This window comes from Lithobates pipiens, unplaced genomic scaffold, assembly GCF_037356315.1.
Source record: "Lithobates pipiens isolate NorthernLeopardFrog02 unplaced genomic scaffold, aLitPip1_a1.2 Scaffold_16, whole genome shotgun sequence".
NCBI lineage: Eukaryota > Metazoa > Chordata > Amphibia > Anura > Ranidae > Lithobates > Lithobates pipiens.
In genome coordinates this window covers 144,070,598-144,097,766 of record NW_027507748.1, presented here as the reverse complement: position 1 = coordinate 144,097,766, position 27,169 = coordinate 144,070,598, and the positions used below count along the sequence as shown (strand labels likewise).

Sequence of the window (27,169 nt, the reverse complement as noted above, 5' to 3'; positions counted from 1 at the left end):
ATGCTTTATAATTATGGAGAAATGATGAAACAGATAAACTGAAAAAATGAAGCATTTAGAAGAAAATTATGCAAATTGTTTGGCAAACGCAAGGGCAGAGTTTTGAGAATAGAAATGAAAAATAAAACAGTAAAAAAGCATTTTTGGGTCAAATAAAAATTGTAACTCCTGTACATTTAAAAACACATTTTCAGGAAGCAAAGATATAATTTGAACGACACCTTAATGCATAATAATGAATATAAATGAAGTGGCCAGAAGCTTAATATACTTAGGAAGAATATGTTTACTGTTGTCTGTATTACAATATAATGCATGATCTTTCACCAGGACAGGAGGCGATTATTGGAATGAAATGGACAAGGTTTTGTAAATTCCAGTATAAAATTTTCCAAAAAACATTTATAAATTCATAAGCTGTTAATTTAATGGTTGTGCAAACCAAGTAACATGAGCAGTGGCACAATCTTTACGTTCCCATGGAAGTGTGCAGCAAAGCCCCAGGTATGATGCAACCATGCCACGGAAACCATGGCAGCAACACTAACAAACCTTAAGTCAAAAAAAGGAGTTGGTGGATATTTTAAAGAGAATGAACACAGCCTGATTAACACACACATGGTTCCTGAGATACCCAGGCTGACATTTCTAAAAGAAAAATTACATTTTTATTATATGGTCCTAAGAATATAAGTATATACAATTTCTCACTTCCAAATACCCATCAATTGAAAACAATCTATCATTAATTCTATGTAAGAAACTAGATTTTAGAATGATTGTATTGCATAAGCAACTCCTAAATATTAACAGGAATGGCACCATAAAGTCTCCTCAGTCCAAGACTAAAACATGCACAATTTACATAGAAATTATAATTTATAATTCATTAGCAAGGAGGAAACCGGTTTAAAGTGCAAACTATGAAAATGTAGCATGGAGGCAAGCGTGTTTCTCCACTAATACTACACTGTTTTACTGCAATTAAGTGCAATTTCTATTAGTTTACTGTAATATGGGCTGCACATCTGGCATTAGAGTTACAAAAAGGCAGGATTTCCAGTCATTTCATAAAGAGCCGTAATTCAGCGTGTGGGGGGCCAAAACATATTTTAAGCCTCAGCCCCTCCTTTGTGTTGCTACCCCCAGCCACATTAAGGTGTCTTTTTTGGTCCAATTGTGTGATGCCAAGGGTCATCTTCTTCCTGGAGCAGTGAAAGGGTTCTGAATATTGCAGAGAGTGGTGCAATGTAATGAAGTGGTACTACTCCCTAAAGCATTCTTCTGTGAGCCAAAGTTGGCTTCATGATTTACCACTAAAGGGCAGATTCTTGATGCCCATGGCTGACAGAAAGTTGGTTAAATGAGTTGGGTGTCATTCAGCCTGGAAAAGGACTAGAGAAAAGTGAGACCTTTTTATCCTTTAGGATTTTTTTCCCCGGTAAGGCTGGGGAATAATTTTTTTCCTACCAAGCTGGAGTTAGGCTTTAAGTTTAGGAAGGTTGAACCCTCATCTCTACAGCTAAACTCCCAAGTCGATTCTTATACACTACAAGGAGAGCTCATCCTCCATTACTGGTGCAGCATTCTAGCCTTCTGTGCTAGGCTCTCAAAACCAGTACATGATTTTTATTTTTATTTATTTTTTTATGAAAACTACTAGGAACAACTGTTTAGGTTTAGATGGGACTTGCCCCATAAACCAGGTGTTTAAAAGATTTTCAGTGCCAAATATTTGTGTTTAATACTCCTTGGATACAAACACCATCCAGAATTACATACAATAATAAAAAACTGCTGACTGATCTAGCTATGAATAATTAAATACATATTGGTAATAGTTTTATGGCTTTTCAGAGTCAGTTTGTAACACCGTGGTCAAGATGAAGGTGCCTTGGTTTGACAAAATGAAACCAATTTCCATCAGGCAAGAAGACGAATGATGCCATTATCGGAGCCCAGAAGTAGAAGTCTCTTAGTCGGCAGGACAGCTAGATTGGTCAAGGTCCCCTTGAAATTTTCTGAGCTGAGTTTAGTTGTACTGTTCGGTTGTGAAGAAGAATCCAGGAGAGAGTAAATGCCAATCTTATTTGCCACAGTGCCGGTTATAATTTCACTGCCGTAGAGATCAAGAGCATGAATAGGGTCAGAGTTTGATTTGAACTGATGTAAGGGTTTCTGCTCCAATTCCTTCCAGACAGTGAGAGAATGGTCAGAGGAGGAACTCACCACAATGTTCCCCTCAGCTGCCTGCATGAAAAGACAAGAGCAACAGTGAATCAATAAATACAGTTGCTTATAATTGTCTATATTCTTCAGTAAACAGGTCAGAAACCAACTGCAAGCTTACAGTAAACGACATTTAAAGAAGAACTATATCATTTTGGATAAAGGGCTTAGGCAAAACTTGGCTTTTCTTTACTTTTATTTGCATTTTTTTTTCTTGTTCAGTAATCTTTTTCTTAATATAAAATTGGCTAAAGTTTACAAAAAGTAGAGGTAGCCCATTTGGTGGTATTGCAATATCAGTAATTATGAGTGCTTTGTTTTAATAGATAGTTAAAGCAAGATTTCCGCTGAAATTTTTTTTTTTTTTAAATCAGCAGCTACAAATACCGCAGCTGCTAACTTTTAAAAATATGGACACTTACATGTCCAGCACGCCCACGATGTCAGCACCCAAAGCCGATCTGTCGCTTGGCTCTCAGATGCTGCCGCCGCCATCTTCGCTAAGGGAATCAGGAAGTGAAGCCTTGCGGCTTCACTTCCCGGTTCCCTACTGGGCATGCGCGAGTAGGGCTGCGCAATACGGATGGTCCCTGCTGTCTCTGGGATCCGTGTGTTTCCCAGCAGACAGCAGGGGGGAGACAGGAAGTGACATTGATACCTGCAGATATCTATGCCCGGAAGTGGGTGCAAATACCTGTATTATGCAGTATCTACACTCCCCCTCCCCGCTGAAAGGTGCCAAATGTGACACCGGAGGGGGGGGGAAGGGTTCCAAAAAGCATAAGGTTTCTTTTTTGTGGAAACTTCAGCTTTAAAGAGGAGGTCCAGCCCTCCCAAGAAAAATTAAAAGTCAGCAGCTACAAGTACTGGAGCTGCTGACCTTTAATATATGGATACTTACTTATCCCAGGGAGCCAGCCATGTCGCCACCCCAGGCAACATTTGGATCGGCTGTCAGGTGGAGCCACCGCCATTCCTGTTAAGGGAACCCAGCATTTAGCGATTACGCTGTGCTTTCCAATTGGTCCAGCGGCAGAGGACGCCGAACTTCTGAGAGACTATGCTGCAGCCCCGTCTCCCGGAAGTGGGGAACAGTACCTGTCAAAAACAGGTACCCATTCCCCCTTGAAAGGTGCCAAATTTTGCACCGGAGGAGGGAGGAGACAGATAAGCAGAAGTTCCACTTTTGAATGAAACTTCGTTTTAAAGTAGAACTAAAAGGCAAAGCTTTCTTTTTTTTATTTTGGATAGGGCAAGGGTGGGTTAAAAGCCCCAACAGATTTTGTTTTGCCATCTGTGATATTGGGGAAAAAAGTAGGTGATAAATACACCCAGCACTCACTTTAATAGGTACAACTTCCACAAATCCAAACAGGAGAACAGGAGGCTAAAGAAAAAAAAAAAGCATGCATTTGATCCAGAGTATCAGCTGTCATTTGGCTGAACATTAAAATGGGGAGATGCATGAACTAAGGGACCAACTATGAAATTAATGTTTGCATCGGGTATGGTGGATGCAGACTGCGGACTTCCTGAGATTTTCATAAATTACAGTATGTAGCGTTCAAAATAAAATGTTCGTTAAGTGGAAGCTCTGTGGATGAAATAACCTTGTTAATTACACAGATTAGACTTAAGCCGCGTACACATGATCGGACTTTCCGGTGGACCAGAGTCCGTTGGACAATTCGATCGTGTGTGGGCGCCAGCAGACTTTCTTCCCTAAAGTCCAGTGGACCTAGAAAAAAAAAACATATTTTAAATCTTTCCGGCAAAAGTCAGCTGGACCCAGTTCCTGTCGGGAAGTCCGCTCATCTGTATGCTGGTCCGACGGACCAACTACGACGGAACGGCAACTACAGCACCTGCCCGCGAGTATGTTTCCAGCGCGATAGCTACAGGGTACTGTACACCAGCGAGCGAGCGCCCCCCCCCCCCCCCCAACCATACCAGGCCGCATGCCCTCAACATGGGGAGGTGGGTGCTTTGGGGTGGGGGGGCCCCATGTTGATGAGGACAAGGGCTTCTTCCTGACAACCATGGCCGTTAGTTTCTGGGTCTGCGGGCTGGGGGCTTATCGGAATCCAGGAGCCCACTTTAATAAGAGGGCCCCCAGATCCCGGCCACCCCCACCATATGTGAATGAGTATGGGGTACATTGTACCCCTACCCATTCACCTGGGGGGAAAAGAGTGTCAGTAAAAAAAAGGTTTTTAAAGTCGTTTATTAGATAGCTCCGGGGGTCTTCTTCCGACTTCTCTGTGCTCTCCGGTTCTTCAAGCCGGGCTCCTATGCCATCTTCTGCTCTTTTGCTAGCGGAGGAGCCCGGCTTTCTCCTTTATCCCCTAGGTGAATAGGGTGGGGGGCCGGGATCTGGGGGCCCCCTTATTAAAGGGGGCTCCCGGATTCTGATCAGCCCCCCGCAGACCCCGACAACCAATGGCAGGGTTGTCGGGAAGAGGCCCTTGTCCTCATCAACATGGGGACAAGGTGCTTTGGGGTGGGGGGGACGCAGGGTGCCCCCCTTCCCCAAAGCACCCACCCCCATGTTAAGGGCATGCAGCCTGGTATGGTTCAGGAGGGGGGGGGCGCTCGCTCGTCCCCACCCCCTTTCCTGACCAGCCGGGCTGCGTGCTCGGATAAGGGTCTGGTATGGATTTTGGAGGGGGTCCATCATGCCATTTTTTTCGACATAGGGGTTTACCCTTAAAATCCATACCAGGCGACGGAGCTCGCAAGGTGTCAATCTTGCCGATGAAAGTGGCAAGATTGACTTCCTTCTCTAGTCCCATTGTACCTGGAGTCACGTTCAAAATGAATGTACTTTAGTCCGTATGTGGGCAAGTCCGTTCATTTTGAAAGTCAGACCTCTGTCAAAAGTCCGCCGGAAAGTCCGCTAGTTCGGAAAGTCCGGCAGACTTCCGCTGCAAAGTACAGTGGATTGTCCGCCAGAGCAAGTCTGCCAGATAGTCCGATCGTGTGTACGCGGCATTAATCAAATAGTAAGTCCACAAGTCTTTAAATAGGGGCAACGAAGAACGTACAAAAACCTGCTGAGACTCGAGAAAAAAGAGCTGCAACAGAAGACTGCTGAGCTCCCCCGCTGTCTGCTAAGGACAGCAAAATAAAGCCAAATTGGGCTTGGGATCACGAAAACCAGCCCAGTACTAGATAGGTGTATCTAACCAAGTCTATTTATACCTTTTATTGTCATTCAAAATGCCTGGAAACTGGTAGGCACAAGAATACTGTAGCTGTTACTTGTCACACACAGTGGAGCGTTTCCTATATTGTCAATGAAATGAAGATTTGGCTGTCCTAGTCTCATAGGAGTGTTTTTTTTTTTTTTAAAGGGGAAGTAAAACAATGTTACATTAGCAGAGACATCTAGGTTAATTGGGCAACAAATAAAATGATGTAGCAACAGGAGGTTATGGGGGAACTGTCCGTCCCTGCATGCATTCAAAATATTTATAGAGCCTTGTAAAAGGAAAAACACCAAGGGGGTGAATATGGTTTTGTTGTATTACAACTTACTATTTATATATATTTTTGGGGTTTGTTCCACATGATGTACACCATGTATATAACTTTGATAATCAAATAGGAGTACCCAAAATACCTACAGTACAGGTAATAGAGCTGCCTTCCCTTCTTCAATGTGTAAAACAACCAAACTGAGAATTCAAAAACATATAGAGAAAGTCCGCTCAAGCCCCATACACATTATCAGATTTTCTGCTGAATTTTGTCTTCAGATTTACCAAAACCATGTAGTGCAAGGGCCTGCCTGACTGCATACACATTGCAACTCCTAAGGTTTGATCTCATATTATATGGTTTTGGTAAATCTGAAGACAAAAATCAAATAAATAGTTTGTATGGGGTCTCAGGCCTCTGTTCCAGCTGAAAAACTGCCCCATATTATATGGTTTTGGTAAATCTGAAGGAAAAAAAAATCAGCAGAAAATCTGATAGTGTGTATGGGGCTTCAATAGTGTCCATGCTTGGTGACAGTTCCAAACTATAACACACAATAGTGCTTCAGAAAACAGGAGACAGACCACAGATTTTACACCACACTCACCAGATGGTTTTGACCCCTTGTGTTAGCAAGCAAGGCAAAACAGAAGGGGCACACAGATACAAGGTATCATAGCTACAGTGTTCCCCATATATCTTCCACCAGTTCTTTAAGGATGACACAATCTACCCTTTGTAAAGCACAAGTATTATCCTCCATATACAGGCATAAGAAGAAGAGTGAAAGTTAGTTTTAGTAACCTCTTGCCGACCACCCCACGCACATATACTGCGGAGCTTGGCTCTCCTGTGCAGGTACATGTATGTGATTTCGCTGTTCGAGGGTCTGCAGCACGCATCCGGCTCCTACTGTGATTGGACACAGTGGGAGCCAATCAGTGGGTCCAGTGAACCAGATATCCATGAAAGAGGAAGAACGGCAGTCTGCCTATGTAAACAAGGCAGATTCCTGTTCTATAACAAGGGAAGACAGGCTGTAACATGGATCTCAGTCTTCCCACAGTTAGAAAGCACTCCCTAGGGACACATTTAACCCTTTGATTGCCTGTTAACGCCTTCCCTGCCAGTGTCATTAGTACAGTGACAGTGCATATTTTTTAGCACTGATCACTGTATTAATGTCACTGGTCCCCAAAAAAGTGTCACTTTGTGTCCGATTTGTCAGCTGCAATGTCGCAGTACCACTATTACAGTTGTGCTCATAAATTTACATACCCTGGCAGAATTTATGATTTCTTGGCCATTTTTCAGAGAATATGAATGAAAACACAACATTTTTTTTTCACTAATGATTAGTGTTTGGCTGTAGCCATTTATTATCAATCAACTGTGTTTACTCTTTTTAAATCATAATGACAAACAGAAACTACCCAAATAACCCTGATCAAAAGTTTACATACCCTGGAATGTTTGGCCTTGGTACAAACACAGAAGGTGGCACACACAGGTTAAAATGGCAATTAAAGGTTCACTTTCCACATTTGTGGCCTTTTAAATCACAATTAATGTCTGTGTATAAATAGCCAATGGGTTTGTTAGCTCTCACATGGAAGAAGAAATTCTATTTTTTTATTGGATGTGTTTTATAGCAGAAAGTAAAAAGTATTGTTTTTTCTTCAAAATTGTCAGTCTTTTTTTGTTTATAGCACAAAAATAAAAATTGCAAGAGGTGATCAAATGCCACAAAAAGAAAGCTCCATTTGTGGGGGGGTGGGGGGGGCGTGAGGACAGCAATTTTATTTGTGTACAACGTCGCATGACCGCAATTGTCAGTTAAAATAACGCAGTGTTGTATCACAAAAAATAGCGTGGTCTCGAAGGTTGGAAAACTCCAGAGGTGAAGTGGTAAAAATAAAATGTATTGCACTTACATTGCTTAAAGCATGCATTTGCCTTGTAAAAACACCCCAATTAAAGATGGCTACCGCCAGTATCACCCTACACGTTTCATCATCAAAAGGTGTCAACTTTTGTTTATGAAATACGTAGGATGGTACTTACAGTTGGCCCTGCACCCATTACTAGAAATGCGTGGCAGCCATCTTTTGCATGCTTTTATCAATATAAGTGCAATAAATTTTATTTTGAAATAATACATTACTTTCACTATGTGGTATTCCTCTTCTTCCTTGTATCTGTATATGGAGGGTATACTTTGAGCTATACAAAAGGGAACATGATGCATTTTTAAAAGAGGGAGATCTATGGGGAAGAATGAAGATGCAATACCTTAGATTTGCGCACACATGCTGTTTTGACTCTGGTTGAGTGTAGTGTCAAATCCATGTCATTTTTGGAGGAGAAACACTTTGGACCACCCTTTCTCTGAAGCACATTATTCTGTGTTGTAGTTTGAAGCTGTCCCCAAGCACAGACACTACCGAGTGGATTTTATAATGTTTTTGAATTATCAGTTTGGTTAAGTTTGTATTAACACATTGAAAAAGAGAAGGTAACGCTACTACCCGTAGGAATTTGGAGTACTCAAACTTGATTATCAGAGGGGTTATCACACAGGATAACAGCAGCAACTTTGTTTATTTTTTAATTTGTAATATATTTGTTCATTACTCATGGGAGTGGGTATCTTGTATGGTATAATATCTACAACTTTGATGCAATCCCCCGCTCCCCCAAATACATACTCTGAAGAGCCACAATTTGCTGAAATAGCTGGCGGTATATTTAAAATGAGCTTAGCACATCTACTGGAACGTTTACCCATTCTTCAAGACAAAACTGCTCCACTAAGTTAAATAGGTTGCATTGATGTACAACAATCTTCATGTCATACCACATATTCTCAAGTGGATTGAGGTCTGTGCTTTGACTAGGCCATTCAAAGACACTTACCGTAAATGTTTACCTTCGATCCCTTTACGCCGACTGCCTCCCAGCCCTTTGGGAGTTACAAAAGACAGGGGTCGAAGGCGTGAATTTGGGTCATGTGACTGTGATTAGCAGTCACACGATCGGGAAGCTCCCAATAGCATGTACGCCTACCGATCACCACGGGCCACCCTGCTGGGAATGTGCAGGGAGCGCGCTCAGAGCACGCCAAGTGGTTTTACCAGGGCCACATATGCAGCTGCTTGGCGTTCAGGCCCTCCCTCTAAGTGGCCGCATATATGCATACGCTGTGATCAAGAGGTTAAACCACCCCAGTGTAGCTCTGGCAATATGTTAGGATTCATTATTCTGCTGGAAGGTGAACCTCCATCCCACTCTCAAATATCTAGCAGACTGAAACAGGTTTTCTTTATAAAAAGTCCTGTACTTAGTGCCATCATCTTTCCCTCAATTGTGACCAGTTTTCCCAGTCCCTGCGGAAGAAAGTCATGCTCACAGCATGCTGCCACCACTATGCTTCACTCTGGGGATGGTGTTTTCAGAGTGATGGGAAGTTCTGGGTTTGCACTACACTTAGGCCCCTTTCACACTGGGGCGGTACGGGCGTCGGCGGTAAAGCAGCACTATTTTTAGCTCCGCTTCACCGTCGTTTTAGCAGCGGTATGCGGCCGCTAGCGGGGCAGTTTAAACCCCCGCTAGAGGCCGAAAAAAGGATAAAAGCGGTGGTATAATCGTGCTGTCTCATTGATTTCAATGGGTAGGAGCGGTTTAGGAGCAGTGAATACACCGCTCCAAAGATGCGACTAGCAAGACTTTTTTCACCGTCCTGCCAGCACACCGCTCCAGTGTGAAAGCACTCTGGCTTTCGCATTGGGGTGAAAGGAGCCGGGTTTTTCTTCAGGCGCTATTTTTAGCGCTGTGGCGCCTGAAAACCGCCTCAGTGTGAAAGGGGCCTTAGCATTTCCAATGCTGGCAAAGTTCATTTTTAGCCTTCTCCGACCAGAGAAATTTTTTCTGTTTTTTGGGGGTTTCCCACACGTTGTTTGATTAATGGAAAACCTTTATTCTTATTTCTGTTTCTTAAAGCAAAAGGGTTTATTCCGGTCACTCTTCCACAAAGCTTTGCTATGTGGAGTGTAAATCTTAAAGAGGAGCTCTAGTCTCATAATTGAAAATTAAAAGTCAGCAGCTACAAAAACTGTAGCTGCTGACTTTTAATAAACAGCCACTCACCTGTCCCACAATCCAGCGGTGTGCTCACCCAAGCCATTTTCTCCTTGTGTCCTCTCTTGCCGTCATCTTTACTATCGGCAGCCGGCTGCAACAGCTTGCAAGTTCACAGCCGGGTGCCCACTGTGCATGCGTGAGTGGAGCTGCACACGGAATGGTCCTGCAGTCTTTTGGGACCAGTCATGCATCCCCTTTGGGGGGGGGGGGGGGGGGGCGACTTTGGCTTCTGATCACCTAGGCAGTCAGAGCGGAAGTGGGAGCAGGCACTTGTCAAAATCGGGCACCCGCTCCTCCCCAAAAGCTCCATTTCACATCCAGGAACGGGGGAGGAGGCCTTAAAGCAAACTTCTCCTTTTGGGTGGAGTTACGCTTTACAGTGGTCCTATGGGCAGATACTCCCATCTCCACCATGGACCTTTGCAGCAGCTTTATGTTGTTTTGTTGCATCCCTGATTAATGCCTTTCTTGCCCAGTCTGAGTTTTTTTTTTGGGCGGTCCTCTGTTGTCAGGTATGTAGTGGTGCTATATTCTTTCCCTTTTGTTATAATGGATTTAATCATGCTCTGTGGAATATTCAAAGTTTGGATTATTTATTTTATAACCCAATCCTGACCTATACATTTTTGTTTCCCCTCTGAACCGTTTGGAGAGCTCATTGGTCTTCATTGTTGCTTGGTTAGTGGTGTGAGCCTTTCAGAATAGGTGTGTCATATTTAAAATCGACATCATGCGTCAAATCCTTTGACACCGATTGCACACAGGTTCTCCTTACATATTCTAAATTATGGAGTCCTGAATTAACTGGTTTGACCACATCCTAAGGGTTTCATAGCAAAGGGGGTGAATACTTATGCACACTCCAGATTCAATTTTTTTTGGCTGCATTTCAATAAAAAATATTTTGCACCTGCAGGTTAGGTCTACACTGGTGCAAATTGGATGCAGTTTTCCCTGCATCCAATTCGCATGACAGGAGAGAGAGTGACCGGCTATCAATGGAGCTGGTTCACACACCTCCGGAGCCGCCGCAGTCCGAATTGCAGAATGGTCTTGTGCGTCTTCTGGTCAGTTTCAGGTGTAAATTCAGCCAAAAATCCCGACCCGATTTGAACCTGAAACCGTGAACAGAACCCTCCTGTGAGCCGTGGCCGCAGCCTTAAAGTCATATGCATGATGTGTACATCACATAATCCAAAGCCCCCCCCCCCCCAAACTATTTTAATTCCAGGTTGTAATGCAGCAAAACAGGGAAACCATCAAGGGGTAAATATTTTTGCGAAGCACTATAAATAAGAAAATGCTCTTCTGTGATGTGTGATGTGTGATCCTGTCCTACAGGTGAAACAGAGGTGTCTAACATACAACATATCGCATACATTTCTACACCAGTCATATATCATTTCTTTTTTCATATTAGAAAACAGCCCGCACCTTCTTGCAACTGCCAAGACTGATGTGTTCTACCCAACTTGAAGGATTCTCTTTCAGACTAACATTTTGTGAACAATTTGTATGGGGAACCTGGGGCATGCTGGAAAGGTCTATGCATAACCCAAACGCATTTCTGTACAAAAACAAGACCTCGTTATTGGCCTGAACGATACATGAACGGTCATCCTTGGACCCATTACATGTACCAAATCATTTTCTGTATCAGCATCTGGATTCCAGAATAAAAGGATATGCTGGAAAATGCACAAGTAAGCAACAGTACTATGATTTACATCAGCTGCTGTCAAGGGTAAAATAATAAAGGATGAGGATCATTTGCCAATAAACTTGTGCCCCCCCGCAAAAAGCAAAACTGATTTTTTTTTTTCCAGGAATACAGTATGGCATGAATTTCCCTGCTAGTACGGTTTCATTCTGATGATCCTGACAGATGCACCCTTCCCCCAATGTATGCAACCCACCTAAAATCTCTGCGTATATTACTCAATGGACGTAACTGACACACAGGCTTTGCAAATTAAGCCAAGCTTAAAACTACAGTTTGAAAATCACATTATTACACGCATACAATTCTTGGTATCTTATCATTCATAATGGTTGGTTAAAACTAAAATGTGTTTTCTATACACCACACTGCTTGGATTAAAATTAACAGTTCACACAACACTGGTTGCACATTATCAGCACAGAGGGAGACTGTCTATCCAAATCAGGTTTAAATAAAGGGACCATTTCCTTAAAATGATACAAAGGTTCTGCAGGGATAAATGTTGTTTTACCTTGACTCAGAACAGGTTAAACAAACTATCACAGCGTGCATCGGGGCAGGTAAATATAAAGAAGAGTTACTCATTACTACGGCTTGAGAAAAATACACCAGCACTCATTTTTGCTTGTGTGCTTTAATGCTAAATTAAATCCAAGTATGTATGGATTAGTAGATCTTAAAATGTAAAAAACATAAATAAAAAAAAAAAAAATAAATAAATCCAAGAACTCCAGTGCCAACAAGATGAATCGCAGGGTTTTTATCTCACTGGACTTAAAGAATGCCATGTTCACCTGTAGTATTACAGCATTCGATCAACTTTGATCATTACTATGAAGTATCTACAGACTTTCCTGCTGAATTTACTTTCTTGCAGAGTTATCTATTGTCAGACCTTCTCTGCGTCTGCATTTCCTCCATGACCGCAAGTAAAATTAAAAGTGGATATTTAAAGTGACTTTGCAAAGACGTATAGGGGCTGTCATTGCAGCCCTCCTAAAATTCTGGGTAACTGACTATGTTTTATTCACAGCGCAATGACAAACATGCCTAAATGGGTGTCAGAAAAATGTCAAGACTACTATCTGTGTACTTGGTCCGGGTCAGCGACTTAGCATTGAGGTCAAAGTATCAGAATGGCAGCCAGAGAACTATAATTCAGTAATGTTAGTCTCCAATAATATCTCATGACATTGTTATTTTTGGAAGCTTGTACAGACTTAGTTTTTTTCCTACTATCATGGTGTTCCTTCTATCAAAGGGTTGGGTTCCTACTGCAGCCACTGAATTCCTATATTATAATTATACAGGATTTATATAGCGCCGACAGTTTACGCAGCACTTTACAACATTAGGGCAGACATTACAATACAATTCAATATGGGAGAATCAGAGGGCCCTGTTCGTTAGCGCTTACAATCTAGGAGCTATATCTGTTGCAGTGGGACATTGAAAATTTTTAAAGGATAACTGTACCCCCCAAAGTTTTATACCCACCCAACATATCTCCAGATCTTTGCAGAGTCACTTTAAATATCCACTTTATATTTTACTTGCGGTCATGGAGGAAATGCAGACATAGAGAAGGTCTGACCCGTGGATCAATTTGAACGGTAGGCCGCTGGAGTACATCCAGAGATTCAACAGAAGAAGCAGCTGGCTGGCTAAGAGACTTTTCAGTGTATCTGTAAGCCTCACAGTGAACTACACAGTGAAAATATGACAGTAGTGAGGACAGACGAGTATGAGAAGACTTTAGGAGAAATGCAGAAGGGTGCAAAGGTTTGTTAAAGCCACGGTGGGCAATGCAAGATTCATTAACGGCTTCAAATGTGGCCCCTGACACTTTTGAAAGAAGTTCTTATATATGCAGCATGTTTTCATGCATTGAGGTGCATTTTGTTTTTAGGCAGTTAATTCAAAATTAGACAAACACACCTCAGTGCCAAAAAATTTCAATCATGCTGCATGTTTTGCAACATATAGCAACACATGCTGAAGAGAGAATGGTAGTAAAATAAGCGCCAATGATGTCAGTAAAAGTTACCACCAGCATTCGTGTCAGTGGATAAAATAATAAACCCCAACATAGGGGTAAATGGCGGTAATAATATCCCCAGGCATTTGTATCAGACACTGCAATAGTAGACCAATAGTATTGATGTCAGTGGCAGTATTATTAACCCCATCCTCCTTCCCACACTGGTGTAAGCTGTAGTGGTATTTAAAGGGTAAGTTCACCTTTACAGAAAAATATTTAAGGTGAACTTACACTGGACCCCCTCCTTATCCCCCCAGTCACTGCTGACCTAGAGCCCGGTGATCCCCCGCTATGAGACTTCGTATAGCGCCTCACTGGTCCGGGGCTTAGAAATTGGCTTAATTTCATAAATGTACCTTGCCAGGAGGTACGTTTAGGAGCATTCTAATTGGTCGGTGGAGCTGAATAATCAGAACCTGCATAGCCCGTCTTGTCACCACAGGTGAAGAGGAAAGAATGCCGTGGGGATTTTAAATCCCTGGAATGGTAAAGCGGCTATATGATCTGTCAGATTGGCTGATCACCGGACTCCAGGTTAGCGGGACCAGATGAGATGGGAAGGGGATCCAATGTATGTTCACCTTACAGATTTTCTGTAAAGGTAAACTTGCACATTAATTTCATACATCCTTAGGTTGAAGTGGTTATACCAGGATGAATGTGCAGCTGCAGTCATCAAACCAGGACCAACATTTTCAGCCACCAATTAGCTTTATTGTAGAAGAGTTCAGAGCAGCTCTACAGCCACTTGATAATTTCTACAGGGATCAGAAGAGGGCCCCACCTTCTGCCACCACTCTCTTTACTGAGCTTTCCTGTGCAATCGGGGGAACCTGGTATCGCTGCCAGCACTCGGTGCACTTCTGACGTGAGAGGGGATGGAAGGTACATCCGTTCCTACCTTCCCTCTGATGTAAGAAACGGTAAGCTACAATGTCGGTTTGATCAGATGCATTTGGGGGCAGGAGAGATCTGGGGTTGAATAGACTCCACATCTTTTAGTAAAGTGTACCTGTCACTGTTCATCACATGGACATGGGTGTTTAAGCACTTCCAGCCAAGTCCATCATATGACATCCTGGACTTTGAGTGGAGATAGCTGAATGATGCCTGCAGCATCATTCAGATATCCTTTTTATTTCTGTCAGCCATTCCCTGCCCCCTTTAAAATATAGCACCTGTTCAACCACTTGATTGTTTTTACAGGCTGCGAGAGGGGACATGCCCACCACCACGCCCATGCGATCGGCAACCTGAAGAAGGAATCTGCCAACAGCGGAAGTTTACCATAGAGAATACCGTGGACTAGATGGTTCCCAGCAGACTCTACAACCTTCAGAGGCCTGGCGGGACATTATGACGTCACGTCCAGCCTGGCATATGTAAACACTACCGTGTGCTTGGCTAGAAAGGGTGAGATTGCTTTTTTTTTTTATCTGTCTTTCCAGCCTAGAGTAGAGATGTGGGGTCTTATAGACCCCACATATCTCCATAAGGGAGGGCCTGCCTTGCCCTATTTCTATGACAAGGGATGTTTACATTCCTTGTAATAGGAATAAAATAAATAAAATAAAAAATGTAAAAGCGAAAGAGTAAAAGTAAAATAAATAAAATAAAACAACAAACAATTTAAAGAGCCCCGTCACGCCCACTTTTTTTCCTATTTATTCATCTTTTATTAATCTTTTTTGTTACAAATAACATTTACATACCAAATCCAAAAAGAAAACATAACTTATATATACATACGGATAATAGGAGGTGGTCCACCCAACGTCTCCCTTCCATTAAAATAGGGGAGAGCGAGCAAGAGAGGAAAAAAAAAAAAAAAATCGAGGGGAGGGGAGCAAAAAAGTGTATAAAGTATAATAGGGCATGTGGTAACAAAGTGGGTAGCCTATTTAAGTGTGTTCTTCCAGAATGAGTGCCCTAAATGTGTTATTTAATTTATTAAGTGTCAAAAAAAAAATGGGGGGGGGGAAATATGTGAAAAGAGAAAAAACAAATATAAGAAGGTGACCAACCTGTTTAAGTAGAATCTTTCAGGGCTTATCCCCTATATGTGTTATTGAATTAAGTGTCTAGGAAAACAAAATAAAACGAAACAAAAAAAAAAGGGGGGGGGGGGGTTTGGGTTGGGTTGAGGAAAAAAGTGAAGAATGTGTAACGAATAAAATTATAACTTCCAATGCTAGTGCCCTATATTTTATTACATTTTTAGTGTCAGAAAAAAAAAAAGAAAAAGGGGGCAAAGGGAAGGAGAGTAAAAGGGGAGAAGGAGGATGTGGGAGGAATAAACAAGGCGAAAAGGTGAGTAACTTACTTAGGTGAGATCCTCCAGTGCTTGTGCCCCATTTGTGTTATTAAACTAACTTATTTCTTTCTAATTAATGTGCTTGTTAAAATTTCATTTTAAAATGCTTATGTGTGTGTACCAATTTTCACTTTTATGTGTATTATTTAAGCATTAACGTGTTTTAATAGCATGTCTCTCCTCTTCCTTTCAATATCCCCATAATAAAACCTGGGCGTGAAAAATAAATAAATAAATAAATACAGTGGTGTGAAAAAGTGTTTGCCCCCTTCCTCATTTCCTGTTCCTTTGCATGTTTGTCACACTTAAGTGTTTCGGAACATCAAACCAATTTAAACAATAGTCAAGGACAACACAAGTAAACACAAAATGCAATTTGTAAATGAAGGTGTTTATTATTAAAGGTGAAAAAAAATCCAAACCATCATGGCCCTGTGTGAAAAAGTGATTGCCCCCCTTGTTAAAACATACTATAACTGTGGTTGTCCACACCTGAGTTCAATTTCTCTAGCCACACCCAGGCCTGATTATTGCCACACCTGTTCACAATCAAGGCATCACTTAAATAGGAGCTGCTTGACACAGTAAGGTCCACCAGAAGATCCTTAAAAGCTACACATCATGCCGAGACCCAAAGAAATTCAGGAACAATTGAGAAAGAAAGTAATTGAGATCTATCAGTCTGGAAAGGGTTATAAAGCCATTTCCAAAGCTTTGGGAATCCAGCGAACCACAGTGAGAGCCATTATCCACAAATGGCGAAGACATGGAACAGTGGTGAACCTTCCCAGGAGTGGCCGGCCGCCCAAAATTACCCCAAGAGCGCAGCGACGACTCATCCAAGAGGTCACAAAAGACCCCACAACAACGTCCAAGGAACTGCAGGCCTCACTTGCCTCAGTTAAGGTCAGCGTTCATGCCTCCACCATCAGGAAAAGACTGGGCAAAAATGGCCTGCATGGCAGAGTTCCAAGGAGAAAACCACTGCTGAGCAAAAAGAACATCAAAGCTCGTCTCAATTTCTCCACAACACATCTTGATGATCCCCAAGACTTTTGGGACAACATTCTGTGGACCGATGAGACAAAAGTGGAACTCTTTGGAAGGTGTGTGTCCAAGTATATCTGGCGTAGAAGGAACACTGCATTTCATAAAAAGAACATTATACCAACAGTAAAATATGGTGGTGGTAGTGTGATGGTCTGGGGCTGTTTTGCTGCTTCAGGACCTGGAAGACTTGCCGTGATAAAAGGAACTATGAATTCTGCTGTCTACCAAGAGATCCTGAAGGAGAATGTCCGACCATCTGTTCGTGTACTCAAGCTGAAATGAACTTGGGTTCTGCAGCAGGACAATGATCCTAAACACACCAGCAAGTCCACCACCGAATGGCCGAAGAAAAACAAAATGAAGACTTTGAAGTGGCCTAGCCAAAGTCCTGACCTGAATCCTATTGAGATGTTGTGGTATGACCTTAAAAAGGCCGTTCATGCTCGAAAACCCTCTAATGTAACTGAATTAGGACAATTCTGCAAAGATGAGTGGGCCAAAATTCCTCCAGGACGCTGTAAAAGCCTCATTGCACGTTATCGCAAACGCTTGGTTGCAGTTGTTGCTGCTAAGGGTGGCCCAACCAGTTATTAGGTTTAGGGGGCAATCACTTTTTCACACAGGGCCATGATGGTTTGGATTTTTTTTCACCTTTAATAATAAACACCTTCATTTACAAATTGCATTTTGTGTTTACTTGTGTTGTCCTTGACTATTGTTTAAATTGGTTTGATGTTCCGAAACACTTAAGTGTGACAAACATGCAAAGGAACAGGAAATGAGGAAGGGGGCAAACACTTTTTCACACCACTGTAAATAAAAGAAGAGGAGGGTGGGAGGCGGAGGAGGAGGAAATTGTGGAGGGGCCCACCTTCCATAATCATCCTATAGCATTGAATCACATACTTAGTCTAAAAATGTTTACCTTAAAAATGTTCATTCCTCATCTGTCTTCCTGTTATCAGATACCCCTTTAATGCCACGTACACACGATCGGACTATCCGGCGGACTTAGTCCGGTGGATGACCCGCTGGACTTTGCAGCTGAGGTCCGCTGGACTTTCCGAACGTGTGGAACTGCCCACACACGACCGGACTTTTCTGGCGGACTATGTCCGGCGGAAATATCTGTCTGGCGGGAGTCTGCCGGACTTTTGAAATGAACGGACTTGCCCACACACGGAGAAAAGTCCGTTCATTTTGAATGTGGCTCCAGGTAGACAGGACTAGCGAAGGAAGTACATGTTGCCACCTCCATCGGCGAGATTGACACCTCCAGCGAGGTGACCACCTGGTATGGATTTAAAGGGGAACCCCCTACGGCGAAAAAAAACGACGTGGGGGTCCCCCCAAAGTCCATAGCAGACCCTTATCCGGGCACGTAGCCCGGCCAGTCAGGAAAGGGGGTGGGGACGAGCGAGCGCCCCCCTCCCCCTGAGCCGTACCAGGCCACGTGCCCTCAACATGGGGAGGAAGGCGGCGGCAGAAGACCGGGCCAACGCTAGCAAGAGAGCTATAAGAAGATAGCGGAGGCCTGGCAAGAAGAACTGAAGAGCGGTACAAGACCCCGTAGTCGGAAGAAGACCCCCGGATGGCAGCGACAACGAAGAAGAAAGCCTGGCTCCTCCGCTAGTAAAAGAGCTAGAAAAAGAGCAGAAGATAGCGGAGTCCAGCGAGAAGACCACCAAGACGGAAGAAGACCCCCGGAGCTGTCTAATAAATTAATTATTTTAAAAACTTGTGCTGTGTTTTTTTTTATTTACACTTTTTCCACCAGGCGAATGGGTAGGGGGTACATCGTACCCCATACTCAATCCTCATCAACATGGGGACAAAGTGCTTTGGGGTGGGGGGGCCCAGGGTCCCCCCTTCCCCAAAGCACCCACACCCCATGTTGAGGGCACATGGCCTGGTATGGCTCAGGGGGGGGGGGGGTGCGCTCGCTCATCCCCACCCCCTTTCCTGACCGGCCAGGCTGCATGCTCGGATAAGGGTCTGCTATGGACTTTGGGGGGACCCCCACACCGCTTTTTTTCAGTGTAGGGTTTCCCCTTTAAATCCATACCAGGTGACGGGACCAGCGAGGTGTCAATCTCGCGGATGGAGGTGGTGACATTCACTTCCTTCGCTAGTCCAGTCTACCATGGAACCATGTCCAAAATGAACGGACTTTACTCTGTGTTTGAGCAAGTCCGTTCATTTCAAAAGTCCGGCGGACTAGTATACAGACGGGCGGATTGACCGCCGGCAATTTTGAGTCAAAACTTCTTTCTAAGTCCACCGGATTTTTGGAAAGAAAAATGTCCGCCGGAGCCCACACACGGGCAGATTGTCCGGCGGACTTAGTCCGATCATGTGTACGTGCCATAAGAGGTTTCTAAGCATTGGCAAAATCTTCTAATCCATTTTATCTCCATCTCCTGGGCATGATTTTCCCAACCTGCCCATATTTTTTCAAATTTCTCCTGTTGGTTTCTGGTCTCGTAGACCTAACTTTCCGCCTCCTTTATTTCGTCCACTTCACTTTTCCATTCTACTAGTGTAGAGCATCTAAGCCGTTTCCAGTATCTGGGTACCAGCCTCTTAGCTGCATTTAATAAATGTGGTATTACACTATTTTTGTATGATTTTATAGCTCCAATAGTCCCATGAAACAAGAAATGCACTGGTGTTGGCTCTTTAGGCTTATTTGACATTTTCTTGATTCAGGGGCTATTTCATCCCAGAATACCCTAATCTTTGGGCAGGACCACCAGATATGGAGGAATGTGCCCCTATTTTTACATCCCCTCCAGCAGCGGTTATTTGCAGTTGGGTATATCTGTGCTAATCTCACCAGAGTTGTATCATCTGGCCAAGAACTTGTATGACATCTCTTGGATAGATGAGCGTCCGGACAATGAGTAAATGTACAATTTAATTTTTTTCCCCATTCTTTGATAAAATAAGGTGCTGTAATATTGTGCTCACTAAGCATTAATTTATACATTTGGGACAATAAATGATTGGGTTTTGACATATCCATACACATGTTCTGGAATATAGTTAAACAAGTTCAGAGACCTTACTTGGGGTTTTATTTTTTTTGAAAGAAGTTTTGCATTTGATTGCATCTCCACCCCACCATCCCCATGTCCCCTTGTGATGATACCAGTTCTACTTGGGGCATAAGAACACCCAGAGGGGTATACCTTAGACACATTGTATTCCCATCGGATTCCCATGGGCCTAGCACTCCCTTTTCCTCTCCGGGGGGGGGACCGGGACTATGGATAACCTCCCAATGGGGCCAGTGGGGATGTTCTAGTGGCATACTTGCCAGTTTTGTTTATTCTGTCCCACACTGCCAGTGTGTTCCGAGTTAGTGGGGATGTCCATTTGGAAAATCCCCCATCCTTGGCTGGTATCCATGGTGCTCCCGCTAAGTCTCTTTTTGCCATATTAGTCATGACACCAGTTTAGGATGCGTACCAGAGACATTGCTCTGTAATACTGTGCAATGTCTGGTATCCCTGCTCCTCCCTCCCCTTTGCTGCTACGTAAGATGTCATATGCTATTCTATAAATGGATAGTTATTTTGCAGGGATGTGGCCAATAATGGTGGCACATGACTAGGTAATATTACAGATTTCTCCAAGTTTATTTTAAAGTTGGATAATTTTCCATATCACATCACTTCCTGCATTAATACTTTTATGGATTCCTAGGGTTTAGAAGGATAAAATAATAAATTGTCAGCATATAACTGTATTACTTTATCCTGTAGTCTAGTTGCTAATATCTTTGCTAGTAGTTTAGTATCTGAATTGAGAAGGGAAATGGGTCTATAATTTGCGCAATATTGTGGATCCTCCCCAAAGTTTCGGTATAACCGTCACAAAAAACAATAATGCTTCTGGTGGTAATGGGGTGGTAGCTGTAATTTTGTTAAAGTAGTTGCATAGTGGTGGAATCAGGATACCGATTCATTTCTTATAATATGCATTTGTTAGGCCATCCGGCCCTGGGCTTTTCCCCATGGGTACATTTTCTATCGCTTTTTTTTATTTCCTCTACAGTGATCTGCCCTTCTAATCTCTCCACCACCTCCAAAGGAAGAGATGGTAGTATAGACTCCTTAATATAATCTCTTATTTCCTCCACTTGACCCCTTCTACTCCTGACAAGGTTGACTGAATATTATATAGGCGGGGGCGTGGCCGAGACCAGCATGTGAGAGGACGTGCATCACGGAGCTCCCGCACTGATCCTGTAAAGAGCCTCTTCCCAGCCAGCTAATACACCCGAAATCGGGCTGATCTCAGTGCAGGGGATCCCACTGGTGTGCCTGGACCCGCGGCCACGGTCCGTGGAGAGTATGATGACCCGAAAAAACGCGGAGACCGGGACGCCAGATTCCCAACATGGCACCGCAGCTCCTCTCTCACAGCGTGCTCGTGGCAAGGAGAAGGATCCCGGTAAGGCTCCTAAGACCCCTACAAGCACAGCGAAAGACCCCCCGAGGGACATGTTAGACTATGCCCAGAAAATAGTGCCCCAGATGGCCCGGGGGAGTGGGGAGGACTTGTCTGCCACCCCTGCGGCGTTTCATACTCAGCAGGGCCCTGTGGCGTCCCCCAGCCACAGCCTTCCTGCTATGGAGGAGGAAGATGAGGGAGAGGAAGCAGCTCAGCCATCCTTAGACATACTGAGGGCAGAACAGCGATGCACAGCTTCAGTTCATACTCTGCAGGATCAGTTTGGTGGTCCGAAGGAAGAACTGGAGTTTATTAGGCATGACCTACAGAAACGAGGGAGCGCACCACCGCGGCGGAAGGCCGCATCAGTGAGATAGAGGACAAGCTGACACCCTTGCTCAGAGACACACAAAATTACAGCCAGGATTGCTAGAGCGAATGAACTGAAATCTGACGAAATTGAGAATCGCTTGAGACGGAATAATATCCGTATTGTGGGGCACCCCGAGAAGACGGAGGGTAGGGACCCCACAGACTTTGTTGAACAATGGCTACTGGAGGTGTTTGGGAAAGAAGTGTTCACACCATTGTACTCGGTTGAACGCGCGCACAGGGTACCGCCCAGGCCCCTTCCACCAGGGCACCCGCCCCGCACTATGATAGCCAGGTTACTTAACTTTAAGGATAAAGAAATAGTACTGCGCAGGCAAGAGAGCGATGCAATGTCCAATATAATGGAGCACGCATCTCATTCTATCCCGACTACTCAGCGGAGATACAGAAGAGCAGAGCAAGATTTACTGATGTCAAAAATTGCAAGGGGGGCGTGTCCGGATGTAAGTGAGAGCGGACGTGTGTTTGGGGAGCTCCGGCCGTCCGATTCATAATCCTGTGCCATCCTGCTAATCTATCGGCCCAAACGGAGAGATTTCTCGGCCAGAGGGACTGCTGCCCTGCTGCACTGCATCCTGAGGTGAAATTGTGGAGTGGGGGACCGTGGAGCCCAGGATACGGCCGCTCATCCTCCTTGTGCCGGACGCCATCTTCCCAGCCTCTGCGGGGCATTCGGGGCTGATCCGGGGCCTGTGGGAGAGGTAGGAGGCTCCTCTCCATCCATCCACTGCCCCCTTGCGCCCCTGGGCTGTCCCGTTGTTCCGCGGACCGCCGGCGCTGAATTTTGGGCCTGCGGCCTAGTGAAGCCTGCCGCGGTCCGGACTTTCCTGGCCGGCCGGCGGGGGTGCGCCGCGATCGGCCAGGTGAGCGGCGGAGGCGGCTGTCGGGGGACTGATTTATATATAACCATCCTGGTGGGAGCTGGTGGGGGGGCTGTGGAGCCATCATAATTGCCCCGGCCTGGTCCGGCCTAACGCAGCCTGGAAGTCACTTGCAGCCTTTACCCAGTGGCTGGAGGGGATGTGATGTGGTCGGCTTGACCCCTGTAATTTGGTACCTGCTCCTTTCATCTATTGCTGGACACTGCTACCCATTGCAGGGGGGGCTGTTCTGGTGCACTGACTGAGGGCCCTGGCCATCCTCCCTTTCTGACGGACATTGCATCCATCCATCCAGCTCCCTGGGCCCTGCCATATAGAGTCACTGCCTGAGCCTTGCTGCCAAGGGATTGCACCTGTGAGGAGCGGAGGCTCACGGACGCCTACAGCCCACATCCCTTCATGGGCCCTAAACACCGGCCTAAGAGCTCTTCTGCACTGAGCTGTCCTGCTCCTGATCCGCCCGCTCAACCAGATCCCTCTCTTATTGGGAAGGTGCAGTCGCTGCTTGCGGAATTGGCCATGGAGTCCGGTTCTCCCTCCGGGGTGGCTTTGCCTGCCCCTCCCTCCCAGGACAGTACTGCGGTGATCCTAGCTGCTATTGAACAAAGTAAAACCTCTATGCTGGTACGAATAGACCGCCTTGCAGAAGAATGTAATCTTATTGGGAATGACCTAGACAAGATCAGGGGCAGGCTGACTGAATCAGAATCACGAATCTCTGCAACTGAGGACCTCACGGCTACCCACACCAACAACATCGCGGACCTGCAACGCACGGTGCAACTGCTCGTCGCTAAGGCTGATGATGCGGAGAATAGGGCAAGACGCAACAATATCCGTGTCTTAGGTCTGCCGGAGGGAGAGAAGGGTGACCGACCAGCGGAGTTTGCTGAAGACTTTTTCAAGAAGCTGTTGAGCCTTCCGGAAGTCTCCCCGACATATGTTGTTGAGCGTGCTCATCGGGTTCCTACAGGACGTTACATCCCAGGGGCAAATCCCCGACCCTTCCTGGTCCACTTTTTGAATTTCAGGGACCGGGATAGGATCCTTTCCGCAGCTCGTAAGCTCCCTTCTTTACCATATGGCAACTCCTCAACCCTACTGTTCCCGGACTTCTCGGCGGACTTGCAGCGCAAGAGAAGGTCCTTTAATGATATCCGCAGGCGCCTACGGGACAAGGATATTAAATACAGCATGATATACCCCAGCCGCCTTCGGGTGCCTTATAACGGATCGGTGAAATTTTTTGACACCCCAGAGGAAGCGAATGACTGGCTGATCACTCTACGTTAATCTTCTACAGCTATCCCTACGTTGATGGGGGGTACTATTCGCCTGAATTATTATCCTGTTATGGGCTCCCGGCCTTTTTTGTTTTTTTTTGTTTTTTGCTGGCGGGTTGTTGATACTGCTGCTGCGGAATTCACCGGATACTACTTACCCACTGGATGGGTGGGCGTTTTTTCATCCTTTCTGCCAGCGGATGGCGTACTGACCTCCACCTCTCCTAGGGCATCTGCGGTGCTTTGCCATTGCTCAAGTTGATCTTTCCTGACTCCGCTTTGTTTTTTTTTTTTTGTTATAGGTCTTGTCCTTTTAACTACTTCCTTTTAGCTCGGAGCTCCCCGGACGCGGGACACTTAAAGACTTATCAGTTCTTCCCCCTCATTACAGGGTTTTTTGACCTGACAAGGAGTAAGCGGCTCAGAGCGGCCGCTGCTTCGGAACTTTTTTTGTTTAAAAGTCTGGAGGTTTAAGTTTTGGTTAGGTTTTGGGTATCAAACTGGCCATGATTTTTAGTGCCCAATTGTTTTTTGTTTTTCCCCAATTGGGGCACTCTTGGCCGGTAGGGAGTTGTGGGTTTTCTTTTTTTCTTCTCTTTTGTTATTTTAATTCCTTTTTTTTTCTTTTTTTCAATGTGCACTCTGAATCCACTGTTTATCGCATCTGTTCTGTATGCTTTACTTCCATGTGTCATGCTCACTGGTGGGATAAGGGGTTATTGTGTAAGTATTGCTATGTTATAACAACATGTTACCAGCTGTTTCAATGGATTTGAGACTGGTGTCTTGGAATGTTCGGGGTCTTAATGATAAGGTTAAGAGGGCCCTGATGTTTAAATACCTGAATAGTCATAGACCCCATGTCCTTTTTCTCCAGGAGACTCACCTTCTGGGGAATAAAATACTAGCACTGCGCAGGCCCTGGGTGAGACAAGCGTTCCATGCTACGTATTCTAGCTATGCGAGGGGTGTGGCCATCTTGCTAAGTAAGTCTTTGGCTTATAAAGTTGTTCACCTGCACACTGATCAAGGAGGCTGATTCCTTATCCTGTTATTAGAGATTGGCCAGGTGGTTTATGCCTTCGTTAATGTATACCTGCCCCCCCCCCTTCCATCCGCAGATCTTGTATAGGATTAGTGAACTGCTGGCTCCCCTCCAATTCTCCAGGTTGTATATAGCAGGGGATTTTAATTCCATCTTGGATCCATCTCTGGATTCGTCCAACCCAAATAGGGTATTTTCGCCAGAGCTACTGCAATGGGCTCAAACTTTTAACTATACTGAGATCTGGAGATGGAAGCATGCGGGTGCTAGGGCCTACTCCTTCCACTCTTTCACACATAAATCGGGCTCCAGGATAGACATGGCCTTTGGCAACTCTGGGGCCCTGACATCGGTGAGGGGGGCACTGTATTTGCCTGCAGGTCTCTCTGATCATGCACCTTTGGAGGTTACCTTACAGTTGTCGAACGTCAGAGGTAATGCTTGTTGGCGCCTGGCGCCCAAATGGTTGCAGGATTTGCGGGTGGGGGAGGAGGTCACTCCTAAACTGAAACAATACTGGGAGTTGAATGAAGGTTCTACCTCGGCACAGATGGTTTGGGACGCCTTTAAGGCCAACACCAGAGGAGAATATATTTCGGCTATTAAGGCGGTCCGCTCTGAGCTGTCGTCCCAGTTGCGGACGCTCGAGGGGGGCGAGGCCGAGGCGGCTGAGGCGTTTTCCGACTCGCCGACCTTGGAGCGCTTTACTCGATTGGCTGAGTCACGGCGGGCCTTGTCCCTTCACCTTGCTGAGGTTACTCACTTAGATTTGAAGTCCCTGGCGGGGAAAATCTTTGAATCTGGGGACAAAAACAGTAAGCTTCTTGCGAATTTAGTGGCTGACTCTAAATTTCAGACAGTGGTTTCGGAGATCCGAGGGTCTGATGGTCAGTTAGTGTCTGCATCTGATCAGATACTTACTGAATTTAGAACCTTTTATGAAAAACTGTATGCTGCAGTCCCAGGGGGATCGGTGGAAGAGCAGAGGGAGTTTCTCTCCTCTCTGGATTTGCCCACTCTATCACAAGAGGATTGTGCATTTCTAGACCAGGATTTTACCTTGGAGGAAATAGAAGAGGCAATTTGCTCGTTCCCTGGCGGGAAGACACCTGGACCCGATGGCCTACCTGGCGAGTGGTACAGGATGTACGCCCCGCTGGTCGCTCCCAAATTGTTGAAAGTGTTCTCTGACAGCAAAACTCAGATGGCACTCCCTCCGTCCATGTATCAAGCACACATAGTGCTTATCCCCAAGCCTGGCAAGGGCATCTCCCTCTGTGCTTCCTATAGACCGATTTCCCTGCTAAATTTTGACCTGAAGATTTTAACGAAAATGCTGGCCACCAGGTTACGAACGGTCCTGCCATCCCTGATTGATATAGACCAGACCGGATTTATGCCAGGGAAGTCAACAGATATAAATTTGCGAAGAGTTTTTACTCATTTGCAGTTGCCAAACACTGAGTCCTCCACGAGGGTAATAGTGTCATTGGATATCGAAAAAGCTTTCGATTCTGTGGCATGGCAGTTTATGTCCCTGGTGCTGGAGGTTATGGGTTTTGGAGAGGAATTTCGTAAATGGATTCACGTTTTATATAAGGAGCCCTTGGCACAGATTAAGATAGGTGGCGCCTTGTCAGCGCCTTTCGCTGTCCGGAGGGGAACGAGGCAGGGTTGCCCATTGTCACCGGCTCTTTTTGCCCTGGCGATGGAGCCGCTTGCGTCGGCCCTCAGGAGGGCGGAGGGGGTTCGTGGGATACGGGTGGGTTCCATACAAGAAAAGGTAGCCTTATATGCAGACGATCTCATACTTTTTTTAAGTGACCCTGCCCAGTCTCTCCGGGAGACACTACTCATTCTTTCCCACTTCACTGAGTGTTCGGGGTTGAAGGTAAATTGGGACAAGTCTCAAATCATGCCCATAGACAGGGGGGCTAAAGCGGCAGCGGATCCCGACCTACCATTAGTGTGGACGGACACCATCAAATACTTGGGGATTTATATCTCCTCCTCTACCTCTGATTTTTGTGCCCTTAATCTGGATCCATTGGTGCAGAAGATGAGGACTAGACTGAAGGCGTGGTCACATCTCCCTCTCACCTTGATTGGGAGGATTAATTTATTCAAGATGA

The 27,169-nt window shown here is 45.0% G+C and overlaps 1 protein-coding gene across 2 annotated transcripts in view; it reads right to left on the bottom strand.

Annotated features, from left to right (window-relative positions):
- Positions 1–268: 268 nt before the first annotated feature.
- Positions 269–27,169, bottom strand: part of WDR81 (WD repeat domain 81) — a 117,125-nt gene continuing 90,224 nt past the window's right edge. For both annotated transcript variants that reach the window (XM_077480569.1, XM_077480568.1), the window contains exon 11: positions 269–2,250. In XM_077480569.1, coding sequence (XP_077336695.1) covers positions 1,924–2,250 — 327 coding nt within the window. In that variant the 3' untranslated portion in view covers positions 269–1,923. The remainder of the gene's footprint in view (positions 2,251–27,169) is intronic.